The sequence below is a fragment of the Malaclemys terrapin genome, chromosome 10 (genome assembly GCF_027887155.1).
Source record: "Malaclemys terrapin pileata isolate rMalTer1 chromosome 10, rMalTer1.hap1, whole genome shotgun sequence".
Taxonomy (NCBI): Eukaryota; Metazoa; Chordata; order Testudines; family Emydidae; genus Malaclemys; species Malaclemys terrapin.
The window spans coordinates 1,631,862-1,652,641 of NC_071514.1; the positions used below are offsets into that span (position 1 = coordinate 1,631,862).

The window sequence follows — 20,780 nt, forward strand, 5'->3', positions numbered from 1 at the left end:
TTGCTGGAGTGATCGATTTTGGCTGGTTTGGGTTAAAATTCACTCTACTCAGACATTAAGGATAACATTTAATTACCACAGCATTCAGTATTAAAGGCAGCAGGACTATCCTTGGTGAGCCCTTATTGGGGAGGGGTGTCACTCCAACTTTAACCTCACTCACGGTCAGTAGAAGTGATGCCAAATGTGAGAGTCCAGAGGGGGTGGAGTATTTAAACAGGTCCACACAACCAGGCTTAAAGGGTGCCAGAAGCCATTTCATCCTCCCAGTCACTGTTTTAAGACAGCTGACTAGATGCATTGGAGAGGCCTGGCTCCTTCTCAGTGATATGCTGACCTACGGGCACTAACCTTAGCCCTGGCACAGAGACAGTGCTGTGGTGAAAAGACCATGCAGGAGAGGTGGCAGCAGAGGTTCCTGGCTATCCTGTGAAATCACTGAAGAGCTGAGATCACCGAGAACTGGATGAACCTGAGAACACCACTGCCACCATTGCTGCTGCGTCTCTGTGATGCTGGGGAGCCGTGGCAGTGATAAATTGGAGCAGAGGTACTAACAGGCCACCACCCCCATCCCTCAGGAGCAAGAGGTAACCCCTTCCCCCCCCTGGACACGCCCCTGGAATCTGGGGCCATTGCTGACCTCAGACAGCACGAGTGGGTTTCCAAAGGAGGAAAAAGGGGAGTTGCACGGTAGAGACCTTCATCCCTTGGACTTCAACAGCACAAGGTGAGAATCAGACAACAAGGACACTGCCCAAGATACTATGAGGTGCGCGTTTTACTTCTTGGTGGTGTACTTTCAAATCATTGTTGCAGGGTTTTTCCAAATTAATGCTGTTTTCTTGTGTTATACACAGACTCGGTATTTGCAAGTGAGGCAGTATTACCTCCTTGGAGGCACCCAGGGTGGTGGTTTGTTTTCCTAGATTACTGGAGTGGCTGGGGGCAGGGTGTGTGTGTGTCAAGCCAGTTCTGTTCTGTATAAAGAGGAACCTGTCGCTTGTTGCTGCCTACGCTACCTGGCAGAAGGGTTACACTGATACCTGATTCACCCTGCAAACCTTAAAAACTACAATGTGGTATAAACCTTCATTGCTCAAGTCTAAGGCACTTCTGGTTTTAAGGGACAAGTGGGTCCTGCAAAAGTCTGCTGAAATGAGGTCACTTTAACACACCATCTCACCACTCTGCTACACAATGACCTCTGCAGTGGGTAAGCAAAAAAGATGTGCTATTTTCTGCCTTAAATTTCCAGCCTGGCTTGGCTTCGCTCTTGAAGCTGGATCTGAGAGCCATTTTCAGTCCTTCTTAATTGCAGTTGGCTTCAAAATGCAAGTGCTTTGGTATTCACACTCTGTATGTAAGCAGTGTATAATGAGTTGAATTGTGATCAGTTAGCCATGCCTGGCACCATGCCCAGCAGAACAGGACGAGGGCTCGGAAGGTGATAGGTGTCCCTGTATTTCTGATTTGTTAGATTCATCTTTCTATATGAGGTCAGCTTCATCCTGGCAGCAATACATGTTTATAATGTAGCCTGAATCTGCTCTTTGGTTCAGTTAAATGTTTCAAAGGATGGACTTTTAGAAAACCAAGTGAGTCAACAAGGATGAAGGCAAACTTGTTAAAAGCCATGCAGATGCATATAATGATACAGTGAGATCACGCTTGCATTAGGCTTATCGGTGTGTTTAATTTTGGAATTTCTCTGCTTAAAGGGCCAAATTCAGCACTGATTTTTTTTTTTTTTTTTGTCAATGGGAAGTTAGCGTAAGTTAAGGGTGCAGAATTTGGACCCATTGTGTTTAAGGGCCAATTTCTTCAGTTCTTGATCAAGTAAAACTTGTTGAAGCTGTAAAATATTAACTATCACCAGTCAAATGAGCAATTTATTTAAAAGTAAAAAATGCCAACTCTTGTTTTCGTGATACTTAAATATTTATTTAAATTTAAAAATACTTTTCATGGCACCAATGATTTTATGCTGACTACATATTAAATATGTAGAGAAGGGTACATTATTTTGGAGGGAAAAAAAGTAACTTACAGTATTTGGCACATGAAAGGTTAACTTCTATGAAAACTAAAAAATTCACATTTTCTGGTATTTTTATCCTCTACTGCTTTAAAGATGCAGTACACTATTCTTTATTAAGAGTTTTGCTTCCTCTGATATAAGAACTATGGAAACGACGTTTTATACAAAGGACAGATAAAACTAACAGCTAGCAAAACATGAAACGTATGGCACAGAGGGAGGGAAAATGTAAGATTAAAAAATTACTAATTGTAATGGTTTTAGGATAAAATGCCAGGTGAAAACAGTAAAAGGTTAAACCAAGGTGTGGTATTTATTACTATTCTAAAAGCAGATTGATGCAAAAGTTTTGTTAAGGTTAATATTTCATACCTTGTGGTTTTTGAAAATGAAAATGTTTACAGTACAACATATTGGAGCTGCACCTGTCACTGAATGATAATGTATTGTTATGACAAACAAGTAATATTAGCAATTAAAACAATGAAATACTGCATCTTTAACCTAGGATGAAAAATGTTTAGTTTAAGACTATCACTCACTGCATAGAAACACCATTTACTACAGACTGAGGTAGGAACACTACACTAAAAGTTAATTTTGCTATGTTGCATAAAACAGTATATATCCATGTAAAAATCTAGCCTTTTTTTCTCCCGTGGTTGGCATTCACAACTTAATATTAAACTGAATGCAAAATCTTTTTCAGCTCTTCTGATAATCAAATGGCCGTGGTTAATTTTTAAAGTAAAAGTGACATGAAACTATATATATATATATATATATATATTTATATTTTTTTTTAAGATCTGACAGACTAGTAAAATGGACCTTATTTATTGCAGTGACAAATAGTCTGAATCTAACTGACTTTCAGATTATTCTCTATATGGATGACTGAACATTTGGCAAAAGAGCACAACTGACCAGTTCAGGACAAAATCATAACTCATCTTCAAAGGGAGTGTGTGTGTGTGTGTGTACGCGCACTAGCAGTGCTTGAACTTGTGTGCAGAGATGGTTAAAGGTGCAGAAAATGTAAATCAGAGCTTTTACAATTAGGTCTATGGCCTCGGCTTGCTTAAAATCTCTCCCTGAGATGAAATGAAACTCTTGCTATTTGTTAAATATGCCCAGCTTCACAAGAAACTTTACAGTAGAGATTATTGCTCCCCTTACAAATGGGCTGCTGTTTTTGCCAGGTAATAAAAGATTCAAGTGTTCATGTCACAATAGAAATTAGTTAATTACACTTTTTTCCCTTAAGGATAGATCTCATATTTGTCTTGGTTTTTTTCACTGTTGCCTCCACTTCTGTAATTCTGCTCTTTACCTTTGAAAAATTTCAAAAAATCTGCTCTTTTTTCCAAAACAAGTAATGGGTTAATCTGCCATTAGAATTCCATTCTACAAAACATTTATTCTCAAAGTAATTGGCTTACTCCAATCATTTTGTATATCACACTATGTTCATCTAATCCATAAAGTTAAAAAAAGACTTGATTAGTATCAATAACAAAATGCTATTTTGTTTAAAATATAGGTTGAACAGTTTTTTTATACAAAACAAGTACAACTTTCGGAGGCAAAATGTATTCCAAATCAATCCAGTCTGATTACTAGCTACACATCCAGACTTTATAGAACATAACTGAGTACATTTATCTACTACCCCCATATACTCAACTCCCACTGTCTTTAGGGATTTAACACCTCTATGGTAAACGCCACTGCGGTGCACTAAAGGTTCAAGGCTTAACATATTCAGAAAATGCCTATGTTGTAGACTAGGATAGGTATTCACATCTTTCTATGCTACTTAAAGGAACAGACACTGCCACTCCTGGCTTCCCTGTTTCTTGCCCACTCTGTTGTTTGTGAAAACGTTTCTAAGTTGATGATGGTATTGTACCAGATCACTTTCTAATGAATAAACCATTTGCCAGTTAAGACGCTCTAGTTAGTAAAAGGAGGATCTCTTTAAAATAATTTGAATGTGGTAGTGCTGTGCACAGAGGCAGTTTTAATAATGAAACAATAACTAGTATTTAAATAACAACTCAGTAGCACCATTACTAAAGCTCCTGTATAATGCAATATTTCTAGTCTTGAACTAGTGTCACTATTGGCTGACACTAATGCAATAATCAGTAGTAATAAAATAAATTCCTCTTATTTGATACCTTCAGAGTAATACATCTATGAAAATTAAAATCTTAAATTATTCTGCAAACTTCAAGGATTAAAAACTGAATGGTTGAGTACTTCAGGAAGGTGGAGAGCTAAAGAAATGCGTTTTTAATCTGGCATAAATCTATCCCTTTCTTCTTCCAGGAACAAAACATCCTAGGGCGCAGTGTACTTTGATTCATGAAAGGAGGACTTAGTTTATGGGCCGATGGTGCCACGATGGGTCCCATTGGCTGGGAACTGGTAGCAGGTATCTTCTGAATCCACCTGGCTAGTTATTAGGAAGAGTCATGCCTTCAGGTGTCAATGAGCAGGCTCAGGACGGAGCGGACTTTGCAGGCAAACCATCGCCTGAGGGGACAAAAGTATTGATAATGGAATTGTTCAAACTCGGGGGTCTGGCGAATATCACGGAAAAAGGCAATGTCAAGGTCAGACTCGGTAAGGATGATCAGGAGAAGGAGCAAAACAAAGAGGAGTCCAACTGTCACAAGGAGCAAACGGAGGACACTTAAAACAAACTTATTCACCTGTGCAGCTTGTGTCCCGCCATCGCCACCACCACCCTGCCTCAAGGCTTTGAACTCGCCTCCCATCTCATCAGCCTCAGTTGCAGTAGGTGTGTTGGCTTCAGACTCCTTTTCTTCTTCAATACTGCAGGGGGCGCCATTGATCTGCCTGGCGAGCAGCATTAGTTCCAGGCTGTGTTCTGCCACCGGCGTGGGAAGCACGCTATCCGCAGGGCTGTAGATCTCGTCGGAGATGACTGCCACTCTCTCGCTGCTCTCAGCTCTGCTACTCCGCGAATGGGACATAAAAGCATCTCCATGAGAGGCTGAACGCACGGGGGTGGAGTGAGCGCTGTCCCTCAGCGACTCCAGGCCTGGAGAGTGAAAGACAGCAGGGTGAGAGATGTGCACGAGGCACAGGGGTGTTAGTTACTGGGTGTGGAGCCCTTCTCATGTATAGGACACCTCTACACCGCACCCCTGGAGCGCAAACTGCTTTCAAATAGTAGAGACACAAGGAGGTGAGGCAATATCTTTTATTGGACTAACTTCTGGTGGTAGGAGGGGAGAGAAACTTTCAAGCTTACATAGAGCTCTTCTTCAGGTCACGCCTACTAAAGAATTAAACCTGAGACACTGCCCTGGGGGCTATTATTATCCCTAGCTTATGGATAGTGAAAACATAAGAATGGCCGTACTGCGTCAGACCCAAGGTCCATCCAGCCCAGTATCCTGTCTACCCACAGTGGCCAATGCCAGGTGCCCCAGAGGGAATGAACAGAACAGGCAATGAGCAAGTGATCTCTCTCCTGCCATCCATCTCCACCCTCTGACAAACAGAGGCTAGGGACACTATTCCTTAACCTCCATGAAGGTATTAGCCAGGCTGGGTAAGTCCATTAATGGCTAAAAGGAAGCACAGACAGGTTCTGCCCCCACATTTTCCAAGGGTCTGCTAATTTTCGGTGCCCACCATGAGTGATCTGGTCTTTGCTGTCAGGGTTTTTTTGAGATAAGCACCCACAACTCCAGCTGAAATGAATGGACATTCTGCTCAATTAACCCTTCTGAAAACCAGGCCTTATCCACTGCAGCGGGGTACCTAAAAACTAAGGAACCCTACATTAGTGGACAGTGTTGAACATTGAGGCCTAAGTCACTTAAACAAGGTTCCCCCCATGAATCGATGCTCTTTGTCCCATCTAACCTTTCCTGTCATGTATCAAAGGCTCCAGGCAGAGAAGCCGTGAAAATGAGCAGCAAGATGGTGACAGCCAGCCTAGAATGAGTGGTGCTTTGAGTTTTGCAGCTTTCCCTAATTATGGGGGGAGGGAGAGCTGTACCACAGGTGAGGCAGTTCGAAGCTTTGTTTAAAATGATTTTTCAAAGTACTCTTCACGCCACAGGCCTAGCTACATGGCCTTGAAAAAATTCTATCCCCTGGGAGGGCGGGGGTGTCGTGGGGTCAAGGGTGTCACAAGCTCCAGTCTCCTCCTGCCTCCACGTGACCAGCTTCTCACTTTCATTTTCTTATCACACACCTCTGTAAAATTAGGTATAAAAACCTCAGGGCAGTAACCACATAAGCCAGGTTTCCCTGAGGTGAGCCGGTTTCTCGTACCCAGACCCAGCCCAATCTTTAAAGACTGATTAGATGTTCACTTGGGTTCCACAGGGCCGTCTAACCCTAACTAGAATCAAAGCTGGAGCTGTACCCTGTAGTGCCAGAGGGGCTTGGAAATGGCTCTGCTACCTGCAGGTCTGGGCCAGAGTCTGAGATACAGCCAGGCATCTATTTACCCGACCCCCCCCATCCCTGTTTGTACAATGAATCAAGTGATGCATGGAGCACCTGCTGTTCTGGCAGGAGGCAGAGACATGGACACACAGCTCTCAGATTGGGGGGAAAGGCTTGGTCCACGGCACGGGCATACAAGAGCTAGGAAGGGGCGTGCTTAATGCAGGCTGCAGCCTGGAGACTGGGGGAAGCGGAGAACTGGCATTCTCAGGCCAGGCCACAGCCACAAAGCCCTGAGAGCAAGATGGGGACCTGAGACTATACAAGCTGCGACTGTCCATGACCTGGAAAGGGGCCAGGTACCAGTAGCAACCTTAACGTGACACAGTTTTCTGTGCTAGTGAAGATAAATGTCTTCTGCAAGAGAATTCCATCAAACACACCTTCGCTCTGTCTCAGCAGCCGCACAGGGTGGTGCACGAGTATTCTGTGAACAGTTTAACCTGCATCATGCATCGCCCCCGCCCCCAGTAAATAGCAGAGAACTGACGCACTGATTAATGTCTCCAGGGAGTTGCTTTAGGGTGCTAATTGGAAACAAGGGCAGTAAAACCTTGATCCAGTGCAACCCGCCTCGCTCCTCCCACTGCAGGCTGTATTTGGGCAGCACGGCGGACTGAGCATGAAACTGTGTGAGATGCAAGGAGCGGAATGGCACAAACCCAGACACACACACCCCCCCGGGTCTTTGGCAATGAGGTGCCCCAGCATTGGTGCAAGTCCCAGCCTGTAAAGCAGTCACCCTTGGACAGTCCTGCTGGTTGATTTAGCTCAGACACCAATTCTCCAGGGGAGGGATGCTACTGGGCCCCAGCAAAGGCCGGTGGGGGGGGCCTTGCACAGCGAGCAGTGTAATTACTGTTAATGGAGGGGCAGTGGCAGAAAATGCACATCCTGCGCCAGCATTGACTCCCCAAATCCTGGCTTTGGAAAGATTTCCTAGCAGCTGCCTCCCACTAATGCCATCAGGCTTGTGACTGATGCAGATACGGGCAGGCCGTAGGCGTCAGCCTGCGGGCGTGGCACTTCAGGGACACGAGAACCCTGCCGTTGCTTTCTACTGAGTGAGGGGGCTCAGGTTGTGCGCCAGTAGCATCAATCCCTGTAACGAGGGGCCAGACCATTAGCTGGGGTAAGTTTGTGCCACTGGAGTCAATGAAGCCAAATGACTTACGCTAGCGGAGGACCTGACCCTAGGTGTTGCTTTCTCAAAATACTGCAACTACCTAGCAGCACAAAACGGAACAGCAATCTAACCGCACACCCTGCACGTCCCAAAAACCTGGCACCGGCAGGAGTGGCAGCCAAGCCTCACGGGGCAGGATGGACTTCCAAAGGGCTGTTTTAGATGTTTTGTTTTTAACAGAAAAATTGTTGACCCTGGTAATTTTGCCTTTGACTTTGGTCGTGTCAATATAAATGTCATGAGAACATAGTGCACAATGTTTGCAGAAAAGATGAAGCAGCTCATTTCAGCTGGGGCTGAAAGTAATGCCATGCATTCGGTTTAGTAGTTCTGTGCTGTAACCACACTATCTGTTCTAAAGCCATGCAATCACCTTGAGCTAAAGTACCGCAAAGAGCCATATTTCTTCACTGTGCCCCTACAAGAACGTGTTACAGCCAAAGACAAAATAATCCTTGCTCATGGAAGCAAGGATCCGTGAAGTGGCTTCTCCTCCTTTTTTAACCCCTTTGCTCCTGCCTAGGCTCCAGCCTTCATTCCTCCAAACCTGCCGCCAGGGGAGTGCAATTCCTGGCCTACATTGTGGCAGGGAGAAAAGCAAGCTGAGCTAACAGGGATCTTGTCCATGTTTAGTTTCTATAATTCATCAAAATCCTTTCAGCGACTTTGTACCGCATACCCTTACTGGCTGCATGTTAGCATGCAAACCCGGAAGAATGGATGGAACCCAGGTTTTGGGAAAAAAATCCCTAGAGGTCGTCAATTCTATTCCAACAGGTCTGACGAGGCTGGGTTGGCAGGGCGGGGCTGGAATGCGGGCTAGACCGGCCTCTCTTTCAGCACTCGAGCACCCTGGCTCTGATAGGCAGAGTCGCAACATACGACAGCAAAAATGCAGGCAGAAACATTAACTGTTCTCAAGTCCTGAAGAACGGCTTTGGGTCCAGTGTGAGGCAAAGGGTTCAGCTGTGCGAGTGTGTGCACAAGCCCATGCTCGCATACGTGTCTACAGCGCCGATACCAACACCGTCAGGCTTGTGGCAGGACGTTGAGCACACACAGCGTTTGCAAAAGGGAACCTCGGCGCAACAGCTTGGCCTCATTAAATCACAGCCACAATCATCCTCCGCGTCATTTCCATCCACCTAAAGAACCGTAACATACTCACGTCACATCACACCGCGGATCCCATCTATCAACGGCTTAAACAAATGCCTCTTACAGTCACTCACAGGCAGTTAACCAGAACGTGCTATGCCAAGGGCACTGCAGTACTAGATTGCAAGGCCGGGGATGATTAAACGCGAGTGACTCTTTCAGCCACTCACCCCATTCCTACAGCCTTTGAATTAAGTGAACTAAAAGGCATTTTCACATGTAGCTGCTCGTATTTAATCTAGGCTACAGCGTTGTTGGCCTTCCTGTGGCTGTCTGCCTGCAACACAGTCACAAACATCCCTAAATGTGTTTGAACTAGTCACCCACTTCAAAACTGGGGGGCCTAAATTTAGCTTCCTTAGGCCATATTTAGATACCTGATTGTCAAAGGACTGAGCCCTCAGCCGTTCACAGTGGTTTCAACCGGCCTTCAGTGCAACCATTTCAGCGCTGGGAAGGTACGAAGCGGTACAACAGAATACAGCCCTTGCAGCAGGAAACGCGCGTCAGCAACGCACTTACAAACATGAAATAATGAAGCTTCATAACCCCAGCCACGCTGGAGGGCTCCTGCCTGAGTTGTGGCCCCGCAGTCGCTATCCAATAGCCCAGAGCAACAGTGCCACCAGCTTAGGCCAGGCAGTGACAATGGGCTCTACTGGTAACATCAGCAGGAATGCAGGTAGGTGTGATGCAGTTAATGCTCTTGGCATTGGGCCAAGACAAAAGGCCTAGCACCCCTCTGTGTATGAAAAATGCCATGTGGGCGGGGGGCTTTGACAGTCACCACCAAGCCCCATTTAGGGGAAGTGCTGGAGGGGCCTGCTCTGGGATGAAATTTAAAACCCAACAATGCCATCCTTCTAAGCACACAAACCCAAACACCCTTGCCCTGCCCTGAGGCCCCGCTCCCCCCTCCCGCTGTTACTCGCTCTCCCCCACCCTCACTCACTTTCACCAGGCTGGGGCAGGGTGGTGTGGTGCGGGAGAGGGTCCGGGGGTAGCACTCCTGGAAGCGGCTGGCATGGCCAGCTCCTAGGCAGAAGAGCTGGGACACTGCCAGCACCCACAGGCACCATCCCTGCAGTTCCCGACCAATGGGAGCTGCAGAGTCGGCGCTCGGGGCGGGGGAAGTGCACACAGCCCCAGTGGCTGCCCCTGCTTGCGCCTAGGAGCCTGACATGTTGGCCACTTCCGGGCACGCTGTGGAGCCAGGGCAGCGATAGTTCAGTGGTTTGAGCATTGGCCTGCTAAACCCAGGGTTGTGAGTTCAATCCTTGAGGGGGCCACTTAGGGATCTGGGGTAAAATCAGTACTTGATCCTGCTAGTGAAGGCAGGGGGCTGGACGCGATGACCTTTCAAGGTCCCTTCCAGCTCTAGGAGATCTCTATTAATTTATTTTATTTAGGTAAGGAGCCTGCCTTAGCCCCGCTGCGCTGCCGACCGGATTTTAGTGGCCACCAGGGTCCTTTTCCACTGGACACTTGGCAACCCTAATATCTCAGTAGGGAGCCACAGGCAGGCCGGGGAGGCAGCATCACTGCCCCAGTTTCCCACCACACACCCCAGCTAAGCAAGGCCCCAGCCCAACCCCTGAGGGATGACGTAGGGCTGCCAGCCCAGGGCCGCCCCATCACTGGACCCCATACTGCTGGCAGAGCCCATGACAAGCAGTGTGCTCATGTGGAACACCCAGCTTTAGCGCTTTGAACTCTGGTCCCTGCCTGCGCCGTGGGGACACACTGGCAATGCCCCCTCCCTGCTCCTGCCCCTAGGAGGGAATCATTTCTATCCGGGGAAAGACGGCTCCTATGAATTAAGGCTGAAAAGGTTTTGTGGGGCAGCTCGGGACCCCGGCCCAGGCAGCAAGGGTGACGGAGGAATAAGTGCAGTGGGACACTAGGCTGCTGCCCACTTAAAATTCAACCCCCTGGCTAATGTCTGTGCAGGTGGGGCAGCGAGGGCGTAAACCCCACTCCCTCCAGCTGCCCGACACACGGACCAGCGCTGCCTGTGCCGGGACAGCAAGCGCAGCTTGAGCCATTCGAATGAGCACCCTAAGGGGCCTTAGTTCAAAACCCAATGCACCAGCCCGCTGCCTGCAGCTCTGAGCCCCGCTGGTAGCACATCAACCGAATGGCGTTTGCACGGAGCGAGTAACTGAAGCCGGTGGGCTGTGTTAATGTGCTGCCTACAGCATCCCCGTCCAGTGGCACGCCGGCATCACACGCTATCAGACCCCGGTATGTGAGAGCCTGATGTAGTGCTTAAGGATGGTATAAAATAGTCCTAGCCCCTCTACAGCATCTATGAGCATCGCGTACGTGCCGTAGGTGTGTCTCCACTGCCCAGGCAAAATACTGAGAGACAAGCCGGCCCTTTAAAACAAGGGTGAGCGACTGTCCTCGGGCACTAAAAGCCAACCTCCTTCCCCTCCCCCCTCCAAAATCTAGAAATTTGGGAAAGACACTAATGTTTCCACCACCAGCCTTAGCTCTGCCCCCACCCTGCCTGCTGACTTTCCACCCATGGCCGGAGCCCTCTCTAGCGCCCGCCTGAAGACAAATCGCCCTCTGCTGCGGCTGTGAATTCCAAGAGGGGGGCCGTTAAACTGTAGCGCAACAGCCTCCATCACGTTGTGCTGCTGCCTGTGCTGGCGAAGCGCCAAGACCCCAGGACCGTGGCAGAGGGAGGAAGACGGTTCTGCTGTCACAGGGCCCGTGTGTGAAGACGCTGGCCGCTAAGGGCATGAGCTCAGCACGCCGGCCGCCCACAGGCGGTGGGAAGGGATGGACGTGCCTCTGGGAATAGGGTCCATAGCATTGCCTAGAACTCACACGGGGAAATGCCCTGCTGGGCGGACAGGCACGTACAAAACCCAGACAGCTTCAGGCTGACGCAGGACTGGAGTGGGGCCTCGGTCTCATACCAGCCGCTCTGCCTAGGGCTGCATTTCCTCCTTAGCCGTAACAGCGAAAAGTGCCCCGTCCCCATCCTTCCCCTTGGCACGTCCCCTGCCCGTGACTGCGGTAAGACGAGACCATGATCGTTTCAGGAGAGCTAACACTGCTACTGTTTCCCCTGGAGTGAGCAATCACCAGCGCTCGCTCTGCCCGATGGGTTGGGGCTGAACCTGCCAAGTGTGGAATCTTCCCGCTCATTTTCCAGCTCCTGGAGGCCCTTGAGCTTTGCCAGCTCTCACGCTGAACTGCCTCCTACGCCTACTCATTTTCAAATGAATGCCATGAGCCAGGAGGCATTTGCCCACCACCGCCTGACGACATGCCGGAAGGCGCCGCGCTAAGCACAGCAGAGCAATGAAAACGTTCTCACCATGACAGGTATTTTTGTTCTAAGGAGGCCAACCCCCAGTCTGCAGCCGTGACCCTTTCTGGCAGAGGCAGGACGTTCGCTAACACCTGTCAGACGCTGCTGGAGACTTACACAGCCAGCTTTGCGTTTTCTGCTGCTGCTGCCCATCACGCTGGTATCTGAGCACCTGCAAGTGTCTGAACGACACTCAAATCCATACAGCCCTGCACTGGGGCCCTTCCTATTCAGCCCCCCACCACCCCTCCTGGCTCTTCTCTCTAAAAGAGACTGAGCTGAGCCACCAGTTCCAACCAGGCTGACTTCTGCGAACGGCTGGAGCCGGACTTAGCCCCGTGATGCAGGCCCAGCGGTGACACAGGTGGAGAGCGCAGTAAAAGCGCAGGAGGGAACACAATGTGGATTTGACCCAGGAGCAAGGGTGCCCATTCCTCTCCTCCCTGAGGCCTGGCTCTGCGAGCGGGGAGCAGCGCATGTTCGGCCAAGCTGAGCAGAGACGTGGCCGCTAGTTACCTGGTGTGAGCCCGTCGCGCTGGTCCCGTGGCGCGGCGCGGGCAAAGCCGGGAAGGGCCGGGAGGAGAGGTGAGGCACCGAGCACTTTGCCCAGCAGCTGGGGGCCCACGCTCAGCACTCGCACCGTCACATCCCGGTAGCAGTGGTTGATTATCCGCAGATGGACAGTAACTTTCGTCTTAATCTTTATCAGACACTTCACCATGGTGGCCTTGGACTAGCCCCCTTCCTGCAGCCTCTCCGCTCCCCTGGGCGCGGCAGCAGGGCACGGCCCAGCGTGGGACGGAGCCGCCGCAGGAATGCACAGGGTGAGGGCTGCAGCCGCTTCACCCACTGGCAGCAATGACGTAAATGACTGTGGTGAGCTGAGCCGGGAGCCAGCGCTATTCTGGGCTTCCATGTTGCTGAAGTGAGCGTGAGGAAAGGCAGCTGCAGCGGGGGGTTGGGTAGAATAATGGTGTGAAATGTTAGTTATTTAATTCCCTGCTTGCTTTGCAGTGGATCCTTTTGTGGCACATTGGACCGTGCTACCGCACTAAGTCCTGGGGTCCTGGGCTGACCCCCTTCCCCGCCCCCAGAACAATCTGATATTCACCGTATGCAATCCAATCCTTCACCTCCTCTGGGACCATCCCCACTCTACTCAGCACCCCTAGAACGGGGGGGATGGGGGACTTTTTGGCCTGAGGGCCACATCTGGGTGGGGAAATTGCATGCAGGGCCATGAATGTGTGGGGCAGGGGGTTGGGGCGCAGGAGGGAGTGCGGAGTGCAGGAGGGGGCTCAGGGCAGGGGGTTGAGGTACAGGAGGAGTGCGGAGTGCAGGAGGGGGCTGAGGGCAGGGGGTTGAGGTGCAGGAGGGGTTCAGGGTGCAGGCTCCGGCTTACCTCGAGTGGCTCCAGGGTGGCAGCGGTGCGCAGCAGGCCTAACACAGCAGGCCCTGTGTTGGGCTTGTGTTTCCCACGGAAAGTGGTATTTGGGCTAGGACACAGCGACTGGCAGGCAACCCTGCTCCCAGAAGCAGCCGGCACCACGTCCCTGCAACCCCTGGGGACAGAGGGCTCCACGCTCTGCCCTCACCTGCAGGTACCTCCTCCCAAGCTCCCATTGGCCACGGTTCCCCATTCCCAGCCAATGGGAGCTGCAGAGGGAGGTACCCGCAGGTGAGGGCAGTGTGCAGAGCCCTCTTCCTCCTCTATCCAAGGGGTCGCAGGGACGTGGTGCCAGCCGCTTCCAGGAGCGGCGCGGGGCCAGGGCAGCCAGGGAGCCTGCCTTAGCCCCGCGGCGCCACAGGGGTGACAATCCCACGGGCCGGATCCAGCCCGTGGGCCGTAGTTTGACCACCCCCCCCACCCTATAATGCCCAATCCTGCCTCCACTGAGGACAGTGGCAAAACTCTCTGGCCACAAGGGGGCAGGACCGGGCCCTGCTATCGTGCTGCGTCGGAGCCGGAATACACTGGCTTTTGGGAAACCCCGAGACACACCAGTCTTTCCCATAGGAGGGTCTTTCTGTATTAGTCCCAGTTCTGTGCGCCAGCCTGTTTACAAGGGCATTCTGCATCTGCCATGGGGTCTAGGTCTGCACCACGCTTCCCGCTGCCTGGCCCTGGCACGCACCTGAGTGCAGGGCTGTGTTGGGCTTGTGTTTCCCACGGAAAGTGTTATTTGGGCTAGGACACCGCGACTGGCAGGCAACCCTGCCCAACATACCTGCTATCCCCTGGGATTCACACCACCGTTTCCTTTCCCTGGCACCAGCAGCTGCTGTCCGGGAAGGAAAGAAGCTGTTTGGCCGGGATGCCTTTCCCCTTCTCCTGCCAGAGAACAGATCTGTCTGTCACTGGGAAGGGCTGTTTTCAGTCACAGGCAGATATTTAAGTGAAGCCGATAGACTTAGCAATGGTGTCGCTTTCACCAGCAGGAATCTTTTCGCTGCCCAGAACTCCTACCGAACATCTGGGCGTTAGTGACAGTGATTCAACCGTCCCTATGTTAATTTGTATTTGAAAGCTGCCACGAGGTTTTTAGTGATGGGGGAGCCCTGTGAGATCCCCCTCCTCCCCTCTGCACAGGGCCTCCTAGGGTACGTTATCAAAGGGATGCCTGGGTGTGTAGAGGGGTGGGGGTTAGTCACACTCCTCTCATCCCCATTAGCACAGGTTCCCAGGCTACAAGGCGGTGCATGTGTTGAAAATGCAGGGTTTCTGTTCCAAACCGTCACCTCTGAAGTGGGCGGCAGAGAGCAACGATCTGGGCAGGGGAAGGACGGTGGTTGGGGAAGGGGGCGTTATCACTGCACAGCCTGCAGCCCACACAGGGATTCTGTCTCTGCAGACAGGTTGTGAAGAAACCAAGGAAATTCCCAGGCCACCAGTTTGTTACACAAGGGCTAAGACTGTCAATAGCTACCAGTCACCTTAAAAGCAAGCTGCAGTTCTCTCAACCCACACAACGTTAGCCTGACAATTCAAAACAATTGTTCTGATTTGGTTTTAAATGAATCCCCGAAGAAACCCAGGAATGAAGGTCCCTAGGCAGCCGAGGAGCCAGGGGCGGATTCTGATCTCACGTCCACGGGCGTAGCTCTACCGCCTTCCTGGGAATGACTCTGGACTGGCCGCCATAAGAGATCAGCATCAGGCCCCCAGCCACATTTTCAGCAGGCTGCCGTACCTGTGTTCACACGCGAGTGCAGAGGAGAATCTCCCTGCCTGTGCCCTGTCTGGCATGCACAAATGCAGGTTGTGTGTGTGCAAAACACAATCACAGATGTTCCAGACACAATTAAAGGAGGGTCAGTGAGATTCCAAGCGAGGAATCCCCGTGGAAGCCTGAGTTGAAGAATCATCTGCATCCAGTCAGGGACCAAGACACAATCATGTGATCTCCATGTCTAATCAAACAAATACATTTTGAATATCAAATATGCACAATAAACTTCTCGTGAACCACCGACAGGCTAAGAATCATTTGCAGAAAGTTTTTGACAGATAATCTGAAACAGCAAATATATCTGAGAAATTTGAAAGCTGTTCACAGAAAATGACAAAGAGAAGAAGCAGCTAAATGAGATGGCCATATTACTTGCTATGAATTGTTCACTCAACTCTGCTTATAATAAGCTATAAACTCATTTCTAGGGAGAATTCAGAGTTAATTCTAGGTGAGTGGCATTAAAACCCAGGCCTCAGGTACTTCCAGCTAAGTGCACTGCCATAAAATACAGGTTTCAGAGTAGCAGCCGTGTTAGTCTGTAACCTCAAAAAGAACAGGAGTACTTGTGGCACCTTAGAGAAATAAATTTGTTAGTCTCTAAGGTGCCACAAGTACTCCTATAGAATACAGGGAACAACTCTGCTACACATTTGATTTATCCTCTGCTGTGCAGACTTGCTACAAAGCCAACAATCCTGTCACTATACAAGAGCCCTATGATTTTTGGGGGAGTTAATGACCAAAGCCATTTTTTTTTCCTTATAAGTGACCAGTTAGGGGGGAGGGATAGCTCAGTGGTTTAAGCACTGGCCTGCTAAACCCAGGGTTGTGGGTTCAATCCTTGAGGGGGCCACTTAGGGATCTAGGGCAAAAATCAGTACTTGGTCCTGCTAGTGAAGACAGGGGGCTGGACTCGATGACCTTTCAAGGTCCCTTCCAGTTGTAGGAGATAGAAAGGAAATAATGGAGATAGCCTTTCTTTTGGTCAATATTTTCGTAATGATGAATGAAATATGTTTTCATGGTAATCAATGCCCCAGATAGCTCAGGCTCAGGGATATTCAGCACATACAGAAACTCCTGTTAAACTCTTACGTCAGCTTCCCTGAACTCTCTAATTGGAGAGTCCAGAGGAGAGCAACAAAAATAACGAGAGGTTTAGAAAACACGAGCGATGAGGAAAGGTTGAAGTACTGGGATTGTTTAATCTAGAGAAGACAAAATTGTGGGTGTGTGGTGTGAGTGTGTGTGCGTGCTGATAACAGTTGTCAAATACGTTATAAAGAGGATGGTGATTCATTGTTCTCCACGTTCACGGAGGGTAGGACAAGAAGTCATCAGCTCAGTTTGCAGCAAGGAGATTTAGATTGGCTCTTAGGAACAGAGCCGGCTCAGGCTTTTTTGCCACCCCAAGCAACGAAGAAAAAGAAAAAAAAAAAAAAGCTACAATCGGCGACACTTAGGCGGCAGCTCAACCGCGCCGCTTCATTCTTCGGCGGCAATTCGGCAGCGGGTCCTTCGCTCCCAGAGGGACTGAGGCACCCGTCGCCGAATTGCCGCCAAAGACCCGGACGTGCTGCCCCTTCCCATTGGCTGCCCCAAGCACCTGCTTCGTTTGCTGGTGCCTGGAGCCGGCCCTGCTTAGGAAGAACTTTCTAACCGTAGTTAAGCCCTGGAGCAGGCTCCGGAGGGAGGCTGTGGAAGCCCCGTCACTGCAGGTTTCTAAGAAGAGGTTGGACAAACCCCTGTCAGGGAAGCTCTAGCTTCACGGTCCTGCCTCAGTGCAGGGAGCTGAACTACGTGACCTCTCGAGGTCTCCTCCAGCCCCACACTCCTGTGCGTTCCCCTAATGCACCACAAGCCCTCTAGGCTGGTCCACAGCTCTCAGATCAGAACATTAGATTGGGCCACTGGGAATTTTTTAAAAATAGCACGTTATTCCCTTTGGTGCAATATATATTTATACATGTCTGTACCCGTATGTATGTGGTACCTATAGAACTCTATACGTGCCTGTGCATCGCTCTCCGTTTGGGTATATAATATACATCATTACACAGATAAACGCGCATTACCCTAGCGTCAACTACCCACAAATAATCGGTCTTTGGCCTCTGGGGTCCATTTAGCTCTCTTTAACCACACCCACCCACCCACCCCTCTTGCTTGGGCGTCCCCTTCGTTTGACTAATGCCAAGAAGCTGCTAAGATCCAATCTTGTTACTGTCATGGCGATGAACGGCCCATTGCTCGATCTGGCTAGACCCTTTGATCCTGCCTGAGCAGGCCCTTGCGAGCGGATGAGTAGCTACAGCCTCCTGTTGCTGACTGACGTCTCCCCTTTACCAGTGACTGGAGCAGAGGAGAAGAAATCAGTGTATACGTTGCTAGCTGGCAGGGCAGAAACATCCACTGGATTCCTAGGTGAGCCACAAATGAGTGTGCAGCCGCATACCTCTGCTCTCAGCCAGGGGATTCTCTGCTCTAACTGGCAATTATTCCATTCAGGAGGGGACTAGGAGCATTAAACCAGCTGACGCATCATTAACTGCCCTCGGAGCAGGAGGAGAATGGGACTGGAACACCGCGAATGCAGGTAAAACACAGCCAGAGTTATCCATGCCCTCAGCTCACCTTCCATGATGGAGATGTGAACAGCTCGCCTTCGCGTCCTGGGGACACTGCTGAGTCTTGGCCCGTGAGTGATGGAAGGGCAGCTGCGGCTAGGAACCAATCCAGCTCTGTAGAGAAAGAGAAGAGATGAGCACGACACCTAGGGACTAGTAAAAGGAAACCAAGCGAGAGGCAGAAGAGCCAGGCGCAAACGCACAGCTGCGCTCTCCTGCGCCAGCCGTGCAGGAGTCGGGTGCAGAGCGGTCAGACCAGGCGTGGAGAGCCCAGATGCAGGATGTGTGCACCCACAGCTTCGCTTTTGGCTTCTTTCCTGAGCTCTGCAGGGTCTGGATGCTGGGAGCTGAGAGTGGTGTTTCAAACAAGTAATTATTTCCCCCCCTTCAAGCACTGGAGTCCCCCCACCCCACCACACCAGACAGAAAACAACCTCCTTACAAAACTGAGACGGACGCGAGTCTCTTCCAGAAACGTGCAACACTACGTCTTTGCGGCTCCCCCTGCAGGCACAGCAAAGCCAGGCCCCCGTTCTGCTCCCCGGGGCACAGAGGAATTCTGGCTCAGGAGGGGCAGGCCTGGGGGCAGCAGAAGTCTTAGAACTGCTGCTTGTTCAGCCCCGTCAAAAGCACGGGAATGACTGGGAGCAAAAACGCCACTCCAAGGTCCCGGTAACAGAGCAGCAGTGGCTATGCAGAGATGCAGGCAAAGCACGTCTCCCCCAGAGTAACCACCTCTCCTTGGCAGGCAGTGCTGGGGCCTCAGCTTAGGCTCAGTGATGTCTGGTAGGAAGAGAATAACCAACGCCAATATCCGCAGATACTTTTAGCAACAGCTGGATGGACGCACAGACATTCAATCAACGAGTTCGTTTGACATGATGGCTTTCAGCTAAAACCTGCAGCCCCTCCTCGGGCGAAGCTCTCAGGGTGGTTTCAGACTAGCCTAAAGCTGAGTCAGGTTGTCAGGTTTTTGGTCTCGTAGGAGCAGCAAATGCAGCTGCTGGGGAAACCTTTTGCCTGGCGCACATACTACACACAGGGCCTGACTGATAACTGCGATTGTGATACACGTGTGTAATGCAGATGAGAAGCAGCTTGCAGGTATCGGATACATTATAGTTAGGGCCCTACCAAATTCACGGTCCATTTGGGTCAGTTTCACGATCACCGGGTTTTTAAAATTGTAAATTTCATGAGTTCAGCTATTTAAATCTGAAATTTCACAGTGTTGTAACTGTAGGGGTCCTGACCCAAAAGAGGTTGTGGGAGGATTGCAAGGGGGGGGGGGGGTCAGGGTATTACCACCCTTACTTCTGTGCTGCTGCTGACGGGGCGCTGCCTTCAGAGGGTAAAAGTACACAAAAGACCCCAGCAGGGGTGAAAAAGGCTAACAATGTTAGGAGCTATTAGGAAAGGCAAAGAAAATAAGACAGAAACGATCATAACCACCATAGAAACCCCCTTTGAATATCGTGTCCAGTTCTGGCTGCCCATTTTCCAAAGGACATAGCGGAGCTGGAGAAGGTTGAGCAAGGGTACGCAGTAGCTTCCATACGGGGAGAGACTGCTCGGCTCAGTAAAAGGACAACCAAAGGGGGATATGATAGAGGGCTGTACAGTCACGACCGGTGTGGAGAAAGTGCATAGAGAAGTGTTATCTTCCCTTTTCCCACAATACAAAAACTAGGCACCACATGGTGAAATGAATAGGCAGCAGGTTTAATATAAACAAGAGAAAATACTTTCTCCACACAATGGACAATTAACCTATGGAACTCACTGCCATGGGATGTTGTGATGCCCCAAAGTATACTCGGGTTCAGAAAAGAACTAGGTAATTTCATGGAAGATAGGTCCATCAATGGCTATTAGCTAAGATGGTCAGGGATGTAACCCCATGTTTGGGGTGACCCTAAATCTCTGATTGGCAGAAGCCGTGTCTCTCCAAAATTGCCCTGTTTTGTACAGTGCCCCTGAAGCTTTGGTAATGGCCCGTCGGAAGACAAGATGCTAGGCTAGATGGACCATTGGTCTCACCCATTATGGCCGTTCTTATGTCCTTAATGACAAAACTTACATTGACTTCGATGGGGCCAGGGTTTCACCCACTGTCTAGTCACAGCAGCAAAGCTCATTAGCAATGTGTTTAAACAAGCCGCTATGACCTGAAACACCACACTCAGCCCAAGAATCCAACCCCAATGCCAGCGCTGCCCGAGGACCAGACTGCAAGAAGTGCTCAGTGTTACCGTAAGATGAAATAGAAGTGAACCAGTTTCCTTTCCAGCTAACAAAGCCCTTTTACTACCAACCTCTGCTCAGGAATGGTACCCCAGTGATATGCACCCTATTCATGCAGGAAGCAGCCTGAAAGAGCACTTGCCACGCTCTGGCTGACTACAGGATATTCCCAACACTTTAGGCGGGACTGAAATCAAGGTGAGATGTTGTAGATCAATGCACCTCGTGTCCACGACTCTGCTATGAAGTTGTTGATGGTTCTTACCTGTGAATTTCTGGGGGCTCCCTCTTGATCTTGGCACTAGATTCCATCACTTCTTTTGCAACTCGGCCACTGCAAGTGGTTCAAGAACAGAAACAGGGCAAGAACTGAAAAAGCATTCTGGCTATTGCCGAGATTTTTCTACTGCTCTGATAAACAGTCACCCCTTTGCCCTCGCCCTCCATAACAGTACATCCCCCAACA

At 50.1% G+C, this 20,780-nt stretch overlaps 1 protein-coding gene across 4 annotated transcripts in view; it reads right to left on the minus strand.

The window, feature by feature from the left end:
- Positions 1–2,831: 2,831 nt before the first annotated feature.
- FRMD5 (FERM domain containing 5) overlaps positions 2,832–20,780 on the minus strand; it is a 285,564-nt gene continuing 267,615 nt past the window's right edge. For 3 of the 4 annotated variants that reach the window (XM_054042334.1, XM_054042333.1, XM_054042336.1), the window contains 3 exons: positions 20,580–20,648; positions 18,078–18,184; positions 2,832–5,114 (listed from right to left, as the gene is read on the minus strand). In XM_054042334.1, the coding sequence (XP_053898309.1) occupies positions 4,528–5,114; positions 18,078–18,184; positions 20,580–20,648 (763 nt within the window). In that variant the 3' untranslated portion in view covers positions 2,832–4,527. The remainder of the gene's footprint in view (positions 5,115–18,077; positions 18,185–20,579; positions 20,649–20,780) is intronic. The other variant, XM_054042335.1, reaches the window with a different exon arrangement.